Source organism: Apus apus, chromosome 6 (genome assembly GCF_020740795.1).
Source record: "Apus apus isolate bApuApu2 chromosome 6, bApuApu2.pri.cur, whole genome shotgun sequence".
In the NCBI taxonomy this organism is placed as follows: domain Eukaryota; kingdom Metazoa; phylum Chordata; class Aves; order Apodiformes; family Apodidae; genus Apus; species Apus apus.
This window is the reverse complement of record NC_067287.1, coordinates 24177710-24190420: the sequence shown is the minus strand read 5'-3', so window position 1 is coordinate 24190420 and position 12711 is coordinate 24177710. Positions and strand designations below refer to the sequence as shown.

Here is a 12711-nt window from a genome sequence, read left to right as displayed (position 1 = left end):
ATGTGTCTACACTACAGGTGTGAGGCTGAAGTTCATCTCACCTCTACAGGATCAAACAGTGAAAGAAGGGGAAACAGCTCACTTTCAGTTTGAGCTTTCTCACGAGGACATGCCAGTGAAATGGTACAAAAATGACAAGAGACTCCACACAAGCAGAACAGTTTTTATTACTTCAGAAGGCAAAATTCATAAACTAGAAATGAGAGAAGTCACACTTGATGATATCTCCGAAATAAAGGCCGTAGTCAAGGACTTGAACACACAAGCACACCTCAAAGTCTTAGGTACAATAATTAATTGAAAATATGCTATATGATATGTATAAATATTTCTTTTAAGTAGAAAGTGACAAAATATTGATGTTTTAATAAATTTACATTACTCATTTACCATTTCATATCCACTATGCTTTTTGTAGAGGCCGATCCGTATTTCACTGTGAAATTACAAGACTACAGTGCTGTGGAGAAAGATGATATTACTCTGGAGTGTGAACTTAGCAAAGATGTTCCAGTAAAATGGTACAAAGATGGTGAAGAACTAGTAGCTTCCAACAGAATTTCCATAAAAATGGATGGTTTGCGCCGGATCCTGACAATCAAGAAGGCAGCAGAGAGTGATAAGGGTGTTTATGAGTGTGACTGTGGGACTGACAAGACAAATGCTAATGTCAGCATTGAGGGTAAGTTATCATACCTTTGCTAAGGGAATGTGTTGAAACCTTTGTGCAATGGTGTAGACAGACACTCTGTAGAGTACCAGACCAAAAAATGTACGTTTAGAAAACGTGATTATGATTAATAGCTGGAATATTTAGATTTAAAATTATTAAGAGTATTTAAAAGAGACAACGTATCTTAAGAGATACAAATAGCTGTTGTAAAGACCCTGATGATCTCTAAGACAGTGATTCTTTTTTATTTCCATTTACAGTCAGGAAAGAAGAAAAGCTGTTAGTTTAATTCACTGCAACACATATCTGGGTTTATTATGAAGAAAAATATTCTTACTAAAAATAGCTAAACTTTTGGATATATTGTAGAAGGGCGTTGTAAACTGCCTCATCTTCGAGCTTTTTAAAAAGAGGTTAGATAAATGTTTCTCAGTCACAACATTTGAATGCCCTAAAGAAGGGACAGGGGTAGAGTTGAGATCCTTTCCAGAACTACATTTCTATGATATGAAATGAGTGAGTAAACAGATGTGGACTTTTGGGCTTTTTTATTTTAGCTCGCTTAATTAAAGTGGAGCGCCCACTGTATGGAGTGGAAGTATTTGTTGGTGAAACAGCACGTTTTGAAATTGAAATTTCTGAGCCTGATGTACACCCTATATGGAAGCTAAAGGGAGAAACTTTAACACCTTCACCTGTAAGTCTTCTTCTTTATTTTTAGACCATAATTTATACTAGAAAAATAATATTTAATAATGCTGTCTTCCAAGTGTTTTCTTAGAATAGTAATAATTTGTTTATCACCAGGACTGTGAAATCATTCAAGATGGGAAGAAGCATACTCTTGTTCTTCATAACTGCAGACTTGATATGACTGGGGAAGTGTCTTTCCAAGCTGCTAATGCTAAAAGTGCTGCTAATCTGAAAGTGAAAGGTACAGTCTGCACTTTGCAATGTGTGTCTCAGGACATTAGAACAAAACTAGCAGCAAAAAAGTCTATATGAACCTATCACTGAGCTGAAAATGCTCTTCTTTTATTTCAGAGTTGCCTCTCATCTTTATCACTCCACTAAGCGATGTGAAGGTCTTCGAGAAGGACGAAGCCAAGTTTGAATGCGAGGTGTCCAGAGAACCCAAGACTTTCCGCTGGTTGAAAGGAACAGAAGAGATCACTCCAGATGAAAGATTTGAAATTACTTCAGATGGAACAAAGCATGCTCTGATTATTAAATCTGTTGCTTTTGAGGATGAAGCTAAATACATGTTTGAAGCTGAGGATAAGAGAACAAGTGCCAAGCTAATTATTGAAGGTTTGTCATACTTTGCCTTTCTAGGAAAGATTTGCACCATAGTCCTTGAATAGCTTTTATTGATAACATTATTGTTAATGAAATGTTATGTTGTTATAGGTATCCGCCTGAAATTCATTACTCCTCTCAAGGATGTAACAAAAAAGGAGCGAGAAACTGCAGTGTTCACTGTGGAACTCTCCCATGAAAATATCCCTGTTGTCTGGTTCAAGAATGACCAGCGATTACATACCAGCAAAGTGGTTTCAATGACAGATGATGGCAGATTCCATACTCTCACAATCAAAGATCTTACTATTGATGATACTTCTCAGATTAAAATTGAAGCTATGGGCAAACATTCGGAAGCTAAACTCACTGTTCTTGGTAAGAATACCTAAAATAATTTACATGACATATATTATCAGAAGAGTCTTTTTACTGAAAAATGGTGATCGGGAAGTCTTGAGGTTAGTTTGCTTTGGTGGGTTTTGTGATTAAGCCTAAATCTACATTGTGATTTTTTTACAATTTTACAATTTGTTTGTCTTCTTTAGGTCTCCATTTCCTCAGTCACAAAGGACAATTAAAATAATTTTAAAATTTGATGCAACTGTAGCAAAATTAACTATTAGATACTTAATTGTGCTCTGAAGCTCCTAGAGCACCAAACCATATTGTTAGTAGTATTAGTAATACACTGATTGTTTCTTAGACAACTGTAATATTTATAAGGACTATATATAAACTTCTTGCAGGGCATAAACAAGAAATTTATTTTATGGGAAGCATTAATTTTCCTTTTTGAAAGCCTAAAACTCCAGGCTGAAATGTATCATAACTTTCGCTTGCAGAGGGAGACCCTTACTTCACTGGGAAGCTGCAGGATTACACTGCTGTAGAGAAAGATGAAGTTATCTTACAATGTGAGATCAGCAAAGCAGATGCCCCAGTGAAATGGATGAAGGATGGCCAACCAATTACTCCTTCAAAGAATGTTGTTATTAAAGCTGATGGCAAAAAGAGAATCCTTATCCTCAAAAAAGCTCTGAAGAAAGACATTGGACAATACACTTGTGACTGTGGTACTGATCAAACCTCTGCTAAACTCAATATTGAAGGTATGGTTCTTTTCCTGGACTGCTCTGTAGTAAAGATCTTTTGGAGTCTGCTAGAGATTGAGGGAATCACTAACTCTCTTTTTTTTTCCCCCTCCAGACCGGGATATTGAGATTGTACGTCCACTATACAGTGTGGAGGTGATTGAGACAGAGACTGCCCGTTTTGATATTGAAATCTCTGAAGAAGGTGTCCATGGCAACTGGAAGCTAAAAGGAGAACCCTTGACTGAATCAGCTGTAAGCAAATATTCCAGGATGTTTTCTTATGTGTGTCTCAACAATTTGTGGGGAGTTAGGGTGTGAAGTAGAAGAAGGTGACTGCAGAAACTACTTTAATCTCTTTCTGTGTTCAATTAAGGTCACCATAACAAGAATACTGTTTTTTTCACTAATAACTTTTCAAATGGAATAGAAACTTAGTTAAAAACATTATATAAAATAGCTAAATAATAAATAATTTTACATAAATTATTTTACATAAGTAAATACATTCTGCATTTCTAGTCCCTAACAATCATGTATCCAAAGTGTAAAGGAATTCACTTAAACATAATGGCATTTAAAAATACAGTCTTTGGATTGTTAGCATTTACCTTTTTTTTTTGAGTTATGTTTGGTTTAAATAGATGTAGATCACATTTTCAAACTCCTCCAGTACTATGACAGCTAAAATTGGTTTAAAATTATGTCAGGCTTAATCGCATATTCTTAATTCCTTGCTGGAAGGATATGGAAAATTAAAAAAACAATACAATCACAACTGGTAGTAATTTGATAATTCTTGGATGCAACAGTACCAATGTGAATAATGCACTAGACTGGAAGTTCTATGAAAGTCAGTGTCTGGATGAGATAAAAGTGCTCTTTGCAAAGAAAGATTGCAGCATAAATTTAGTAATTTCTAGTTCCCTTTGGCTTCTGACTGGTGTACATATGGATATATTGGCTTTTCAATCAGCACATACCATTCATCAACACAACTGTGTTGCCTCTTGCACTTTCTTTCTAAGAGGAAGCAGACCATATTAAGAAGAGACTTTGAAAGGAAAGGCCTATGAATGAAAGTTTATAAGGCATATTGCAGGTGGCAGTGGACCTAGGTGGTAAATGGAGGAGGAGATAACACATGCATGGTATGAGGGGAATTAGGGGCTCTTGGAGTGAGTACCACAAAAAAGATACTGAAAAAATGTTTCTATTTTTGCAGGAATGTGAAATCAAGGAGGAAGGCAAAAAGCACTTCCTTACACTGTACAATGTACGCTTAGATCAAGCTGGTGGAGTAGATTTCCAAGCAGCAAATGCCAAATCCAGTGCTCACCTCCGAGTGAAAGGTAAGTGTGTTTCATACTGACATGAACTATTTAAGTGAAAACAGGGTGCTCATTGCCTCTTTGGAATAACTGGACAAATTTCTATGCTGTATTGAACCCACAGCAATTCTTTCCAGAATAGCAATTCTTTCCAGAACAGCAACTCAAGGATTATTTAGTCAAGCCATTTTTGTTTTGTTTTGTTTTGCTTGTTTGTTTTTGGTTTTTTTTGTTAAAGAATGTCCTATATGTTTTTTAACCTTGTATATAGTTAATTCATACAGGAGAAGTAAAAATAAGGAAACTGCCTTGAAGGCTGCTTCATAATCTGTCATCATATGCTGTTATGAAATCAAAGTATTACAGGCAAAGCCTTTACTGTACTTAAAGTATCATGTTAACCTGAGAGGACGGGCTAACAGTGATACCTGGGGATAGGGTTAAGAGCTTGATGGACAGGGACAGACGACACAGTTGAAGACCACTTGTTTCCTACTCCAATCCTAGCCTTCGCTATTTTGGAAAACACATGCCTTATCTAGCAAGAGGCATGCAAGGCTTGGCAGGGAGACAGATGCACGGCAACTTTCCTGCTGACCTTGTTCAATTTAAAGAAACACGCTCTGCAAATAGGAAAATTTAGGTGACCAGCCCTCCCCCTAAAAACCCAGGGTGGCCTCTTCTATTTATGGAATTTAAAGAGCAGCCGTGCGATGTCTGTCTCTCTTGAAGGAAGCCACAATGGATATTAGTACATAAGGGCAGCAGCTCTCTCTTGAGCAGAAGTAACTAATCTGAAAATGATGTCTTCTTACCAAGCTCGAGTAATTGGTTTGCTGAGACCCCTCAAGGATGTAACAGTGACAGCTGGGGAATCAGCAACCTTTGACTGCGAACTCTCTTATGAGGGAATCCCCGTAGAGTGGTTCCTGCAAGGAAAGAAACTGGAGCCCAGTGATAAGGTAAATAAACTAAACTTTACTTTTCCTTATGTTTCCTTTCCCTTCCTCTCCTTCAACTCTTTCCCACTTCTTTATTTCTCATTTACTCTCTGCCAGTAGAAAGTACTAAGGCATAGCAATGCAGTAGTGCTGCTGTAACAGACAGTAAATCCTCACTAAATGGGATATAGCATTTTTTCCCCCAGGAATTCCAGTATTTTGGAATGCTACAAGTATTTATTGTACAAAGGGAGATCAAGGTTCTAAAATATCAATCAATACAAGAGTGGTTTTGTGCCTGATTCTGTTGGAGACTTAACCGCAGGAGTACAGAATGGTTTTTGCTCAGGTTAATTGTAGACACAGTGAGAGGGTTTTGAAAGGTGCCATCAGGAAATGCTTTTTTTCTCCTGAATGCTGAGTTGCAGTCCCTTTCTGCATATAAGGGGATTAAGAGGATTCAAATTCCATTTCAGGCATTTGTTCTGGCTCTCCAGATAACTTTCTGGGCAGATTTGCTTGTCAAGCACTTCTCACTAGCTATTTTTAACCCTTCATCAAGTGCTGGCTCTTAACTCTGAGATCTGAGCAGTCTGGAATGCAATCAGCTTAATATTTAAAGTCAGTGGTAGGGGAAATACATAAAGAAGTACATTAATAAAAAATAGAAAACATAAATGGATATCAGTGGTTTTAAGACTTCTTTTTCACAGACTAGGCCTAAGTGAAATAATGCAAATAAAAATACAAACTGGAAACCTCAGACAAAGCAAACTTTGAAGGCATTACATGACCAATCAAGGTTTCAGAACCTGTAATAATGCTGCTAGTGATACTTTGGTACAGATCTTTTTCTTTTAAATATAATTTTTAACATATTATTTTCAGGTTTTACTACATCTTTCTAAGCTTCACCAAATTTGCCTAAATAAAAAGTATTTCATTTAAAAAATAGGATATAGAAATAGAAAAAGAAAAAACAGTCATAGTGATAGGTGAGTCTGTTACAGTATTTAAGGACAGATAAACAAAATTGAAACTCATCAACATAGTAACTTCTGAGTCTAGGAATAAAAATGTGGAAAGCTATTGATCCACAATGGATGTGGCTTGGTAGGTATTACTGTCTGACAAGAAAAGTATGCTAAATATTCTGCATGATGGAACACTATTTTGTTCTTATCTGTCTGAGCTATCATTTAAGTTACATTAAATTCATTCAGTTTACATATACAGTCAAAACTAATTTTACTTAAGTTGAAATTTTATCAAGAAGCAATTCAGAGTAAACCATGTATTTACTTGATGCATCACCTTCTGCCCATTTAAAATAGCCTCAAAACACTTCTGCTACTGTCTTCAAGAACCCATCTAATTTTACAAGTGTTTAATTTCAGCTGTTTTTAGTTCAAACCATAATTTTACCTCAGCTGTACATATAAAACATTTATTGAAGTGACTTCTTTGTTTACCTTTACTGCTTATCTTGGTCAAAGTTATATTTGGCTTGATTTCAGTCTCTCTCAGATGAGCACTCTCTAGTTTTAATGGACATAATGACCATTTGGAAGAAAGGACAGTCTCTTAGTTCCTTCCTTCCCTCTGAAGCAAAAGGGACTGCCTTCTCAAAAGTAACTTCACTTTTTGTGCTTCTTCCTTAGCAGAAGCTTTCTTTCCCCCTTTATTTTTCTAAACCAGCATCTACTACTTGATCACATATTTCTCTGAGAACAAATGGAATTCTTCAAGAGTTATGTTAAAATTTAAGGCATGAATGAGTAGCAACCCTCTTAATGCCTACAATGCAGTATGCATCCTTCAATTCCCCAGGTCCGCTCCCAGAGAAAAGGAATGTTTGTGTAGGAGTAGCCCAATTCAAACTCATTATTGCAAAGTAGTTTTAGCAATAGATCAACATGGAAATACATTTTAGACGGGGGAAAAAAAAAAGTGAACAAGGGATGATGCCAAACATCTTTATATCTCTCTAGAAAATTTTACTTTAGATGCAGCCAGGAATACTACCAACTTTTTTGCATACATTTACTTATTTTGGTATTCTTTGGTACCTATTCAAAGTAAGCAAGACAGCAAGTCATCTTCATTTTGAACTTTGATAGTAGACTCAGGTTTTCTAACTCAAGGACACAAATACCTTAAAACTGAGGAAATTTAAACTTCCAGTTTCTGATAAATGAAAGGGCAATCAAAATCCTCAAAGCATTTATGTCTTGAGCTATATCTAGTATATACAAAAGGAAATTATAGAAATTTTATATAAAAGTAAAAATACAAACTCCACAGATAAAAATGTATATCAATGCTATTTCCTTAAATATTTCTTAAGTATTTGTTGTAGATACTTACAAAGGGGTTTTTATGTACTTTATAAGGTCATGACCCGTGCTGAAGGGAGAGTTCACACGCTTATTCTTAGAGATGTCAAGTTAACAGATGCGGGAGAGGTATCACTGACAGCAAAAGATTTCAGAACTCAAGCGAATCTTTTTGTGAAAGGTAAGTCAGGCATTTTAATTCTATCATAGTGTTAAAGGTCCATTCATGGTTCACCTTGGAATAGGATGTTATAAACACCATATATCAAATTAGCAGGATTATACATACTGGTAGATAACTTTCCTGATTTAAAAAAAGGCACTTATTAGTAATCTTTATGCTTCACAGAAGAGAAAAGGAGAGGGGGAAATACAGGAAATGTGTCAGACATGGAAATCAATCAATTCATTAGGATTTCCAGGGCTTTATTGCAGACTTTAACATTCAATTGACCTCAAGATGACTCACAAATACTGACCTTTTTGCCTCCTGATAGCTTTTTCTGTTCTTTGGAGTGTCCAGAAATCTATGACAGCACAACTATGCTGTCAGTGAAGTGACATAACATTGACTGTATACCCAGTTGTACTGTTCGCAAGCTGTGTATGGCTAAGTCAAAACCACTTCTAAATAATTCAGTAATTCAAGGAAAAATAATTTTAAAAAATAATAATTTGTAAGTTCAGAGTCCGACTTCAGAGTCACTGAGACCACATAGGTATTGTTCAGCTAAAGAAACTAAGTTGCAAGGCTTTGTGATGGCTTGCGAGTAAAAACCGCAGACTACATTATCACTTAGTCTAATCTTACAGTAAGACTGAAAATGAGAAAATTGGCTGAAGTAACTGAACACTGTCTGGCCATTAAAAGAAACAAACAAAAAAATTAAGAGCCTCAGCAGAGCTGTGTAAGAGCCTTTTTGATTACTCAGTCACAGAAAATTAGTGAACAGTATAGGACAGTTTTGTACTAATAGAGGGCTGACTATAACTTAGATCTTTTGTATATATATAAAAATAATGTTTCTTTTAGAACCCCCAGTTGAATTTACTAAACCACTTGAAGACCAGACTGTTGAAGAGGAGGCCACTGCAATACTGGAATGTGAAGTTTCCAGGGAAAAAGCAAAAGTTAAATGGTTCAAGAATGGAGAAGAAATTCACAAATCAAAGAAGTATGATATAATTTCTGATGGCAGGGTCAGAAAACTTATTATCCATGGCTGCACACTGGATGATGCAAAAACGTACACCTGTGATGCTAAGGATTTTAAGACATCTTGTTTTCTCAATGTAGAGCGTGAGTCATTTACAATTTTCTACAAAATGTCTAAGTGCTATAAATGCATAGTGTCTGTGACCGGCAAAAATATCAGCATCAGCAATTCATTCTGCTTCATTGGAGACATCTCTCCACTAAAAATTTTCTTTTCTGTTCTAGCTATTCGTATTGAGTTCCTGAAACCCCTAACTGACCTTGAAGTTAAAGAAAAAGAATCTGCTCGGTTTGAATGTGAAATTTCTCGTCCAGGTGTTAAGGTAAATAGTAATATTTTTTTAATCCTTCATCTAGAAAATATTTTAATTGACAACTTTATTCCGTTTTTCCAACAGAACATATAACTGAAACCCACTATAAATATGTCAGTATTAATAACAATGTTGATTTGTTCTAAAACAGGTGAAGTGGTTTAAGGATGGCATTGAAATTAGAAAAGGCAAGAAGTTTGACATAATTTCCAAAGGTGCAGAACACATTCTTACTGTCAGTAAATGTGTCTTCGATGATGAAGCTGAATATGCTTGTGAAGCAAGAACAGCTAGGACTTCAGGCCTACTTACAGTGATAGGTAAAGCCAGTGTTTTAGAATCTAATCCATGAACAAGAAAAAACTGTGTTTTGATAAAAAACTTTAATCATCTTCCTAAATTCTTGTTGCAGAGGAAGAGGCTGTTTTCACAAAAAATCTTCCTGATCTTGAAGTAAATGAAAATGACACTATAAAATTGATCTGTGAAGTTTCAAAGCCTAATGCTGAAGTTACCTGGTTTAAAGGAGATGAGGAGGTGCCTGATGGTGGTAGATTTGAACACATTTCTGATGGGCGAAAGAGAATTCTTCTCATACGTAATGCTCATCCTGAAGATGCTGGCAAATATACTTGCAAACTCCCAAGCTCTAGTACAACAGGAAGACTTACTGTACATGGTAAGAGAGCTACTTTGGTGGCCTTGTCTTCATGGAGGGTAAAAAAAAAGGGAAAAAAATGAAACAAACAATCAGTAAGAATACACAATTTGGTTTAGTCTCTTCTTAAGCAAAATATAAATAAATAAATAAATATATATATTTACCTTTGAAAATGCTTTCTTTCAGAACTTGCAGCAGAATTTCTTACCAGACCACAAAATCTTGAGGTGCTTGAAGGAGACAAAGCTGAATTTGTCTGTTCAGTATCCAAAGAGGCCATTACAGTACAGTGGCTTTGGGGTGACACAGTGCTGGAGCCTGGTGATAAGTACGACATCATTTCAGATGGCAAAAAGAGAACACTTGTGGTTAAAGACTCTATTCTAGGAGATGCAGGAAACTATACTGTCATGGTTGGTGAAGCTAAAGCTACAGCACGCTTAACAGTCATTGGTAAGCTATTTTGTCAACGTGCAGGTGCATATTTTGTTGCATTCCTTATACTACATGATGTCCTATTTTTTCCATATTCTCAATTTCAGAAAAACTCAGAATTATAACTCCCCTTAAGGACCAACAAGCTAGTGAGGGTCAAGAAATTATCTTCAACTGTGAAGTCAATAAAGGAGGTGCCAAGGAGAAGTGGTACAAAAATGATGAGGCAATATTTGATAGTACAAAATACATTATTGTCCAGAAGGATTTAGTTTACACTCTCAGAATCAGAGATGCACAGTTGAAAGATCAAGCTAACTATACCATCTCATTATCAAACCAGAGAGGTGAACATGTCAAGAGCTCGGCTGCCTTATCAGTATTAGGTAAATACCTTGCACTGTATTAAAATTATTTCATCACCTTACCTTCAGTTTTCACATTAGGATCATGAGGATGTAAATTAATCTATTTGGCTTTTTTATCTTAACAGAAGAGGATCTCAGAATTGTTGAGCCCCTTGAAGACATTGAGACCATGGAAAAGAAAACTGTCACATTCTGGTGCAAAGTCAATCGCCTTAATGCAACCCTCAAATGGACAAAGAATGGTGAAGAGATCACGTTCGACAGGCGCATTTTGTACAAAATTGATAAATACAAACACTCACTCATCATTAAAGACTGTGGGTTTATAGATGAAGGTGAATACACTGTTACTGCTGGACAAGATAAATCTGTTGCTGAGCTTCTCATCACAGAAGCACCAGCAGATTTCACTGAACATCTCCGGGATCAGACTGTCACTGAATTTGATGATGCTGTCTTCACATGCCAGCTTTCCAAAGAGAAAGCCAGTGTAAAATGGTACAGAAATGGAAGAGAAATCAGAGAAGGCAAAAAGTATGTACATTGTATTATGCTCATCAATATGTTAAACACACTTGCTTTACCTTGCACCTTTGTCTGGAAACTAAAATACTGCTGACTTCTCTCCCCCATAAAGGTATCAGTTTGAAAAGGATGGAAATCTGCACAGATTAATCATAAAAGACTGTAGACTAGATGATGAGTGTGAATATTCCTGTGGAGTGGATGACAGAAAATCTAGGGCAAGACTTTTTGTTGAAGGTATGAGTAAAATTAAAAAGCATTTATTTCTTCAGTATTTAGCAGTAGAAGAAACAATATACAAATAACACCTAATGAATTTACATTTATTTCAGAAATCCCTGTTGAGATCATCCGACCACCACAAGATATTTATGAAGCTCCTGGTGCAGATGTTATCTTCATGGCTGAATTGAACAAAGATGGTGTGGAGGTCAAGTGGTTAAGAAACAACATGATTATTGTCCAGGGTGACAAACATCAGATGATGAGTGAAGGAAAGGTCCACAGGCTGCAGGTGTGCGACATAAAGCCCCGTGACCAAGGGGAATATAGATTTATTGCCAAAGATAAGGAAGCCAGAGCTAAGCTTGAATTAGCTGGTAAGTTGCTTGCTTTCTTTTTCTTTTATAAAATCTTAGATTACTCGATTAACAATGTAACTAAGTTTATTTTTGTTTTTTCAAAGAGTTAAATTAATATGAATGCACAATCAAGGGGAGACAAGTGACAGTCTGCTAAACTATATGAATTATAATTTAGGCAACAAGCATTTTTTAAGATACCATGCTCATCCAATTCTTGAGGAAAATACAGGTCACTTTTCAGTGTGTATACCAAAGAGCATGAATGGAGCTTAAATGAGACAACATTTTCATTAGGTCACTGCAGATCTAAAACTTGAAAATTATTTAGCCTACTCACTTGAGTCATATAAGACACATAATTCTTAATTTGTCTATTTCACAGAATTAGACCAATAAATTACATTAAATTAATGCTTAAAAAGCAATTCCCTGATTTTATAGGAGAACACAGTACATATCAACCAACCTGAGTTTCTTTCTCTGGAGCAATCAAATGGGTATACGAAGGATTTGCTTAGAATTCACCAAACAATTCCTTTTACTCTTCTATGCTAGCTTCTTTGCCATCTATACAAATATATAATTTATTTATTTTTTTATATGTAAGTATTTATTTGTCATATTGATCTTCCTCAGCTGCACCTAGAATCAAGACTGGTGATCAAAACCTTGTGGTTGATATTGGGAAGCCTTTAACTATGACTGTTCCATATGATGCCTACCCAAGAGCAGAAGCTGAATGGTTGAAAGAGGAGGAAAGTCTGCCCACAACAACTGTTGATACAACAACTGACTGCACTACCTTCAAAATTTATGAAGCAAAGACATCAGATAAGGGAAGGTACAAGGTTATACTTCGAAACAAACATGGCCAGGCAGAAGCGTTTATCAATGTAAAGGTCATTGGTAAGTACTCCCATTATTAAAACTTTGC

The 12711-nt window shown here is 35.9% G+C and overlaps 1 protein-coding gene across 1 annotated transcript in view; it reads left to right on the top strand.

The window, feature by feature from the left end:
* Window positions 1-12711, top strand: part of TTN (titin) — a 240899-nt gene that overhangs the window by 142526 nt on the left and 85662 nt on the right. Inside the window, exons 169-189 of the mRNA XM_051623291.1 lie at window positions 18-284; window positions 419-682; window positions 1231-1370; window positions 1481-1607; window positions 1718-1984; window positions 2084-2350; window positions 2818-3084; window positions 3182-3321; window positions 4292-4418; window positions 5217-5359; window positions 7732-7855; window positions 8708-8974; window positions 9116-9213; window positions 9356-9524; window positions 9617-9883; window positions 10052-10318; window positions 10408-10686; window positions 10794-11202; window positions 11306-11430; window positions 11526-11792; window positions 12414-12683. Of these exons, the coding sequence (XP_051479251.1) occupies window positions 18-284; window positions 419-682; window positions 1231-1370; window positions 1481-1607; window positions 1718-1984; window positions 2084-2350; window positions 2818-3084; window positions 3182-3321; window positions 4292-4418; window positions 5217-5359; window positions 7732-7855; window positions 8708-8974; window positions 9116-9213; window positions 9356-9524; window positions 9617-9883; window positions 10052-10318; window positions 10408-10686; window positions 10794-11202; window positions 11306-11430; window positions 11526-11792; window positions 12414-12683 (4551 nt within the window). The remainder of the gene's footprint in view (window positions 1-17; window positions 285-418; window positions 683-1230; window positions 1371-1480; window positions 1608-1717; window positions 1985-2083; window positions 2351-2817; window positions 3085-3181; window positions 3322-4291; window positions 4419-5216; window positions 5360-7731; window positions 7856-8707; window positions 8975-9115; window positions 9214-9355; window positions 9525-9616; window positions 9884-10051; window positions 10319-10407; window positions 10687-10793; window positions 11203-11305; window positions 11431-11525; window positions 11793-12413; window positions 12684-12711) is intronic.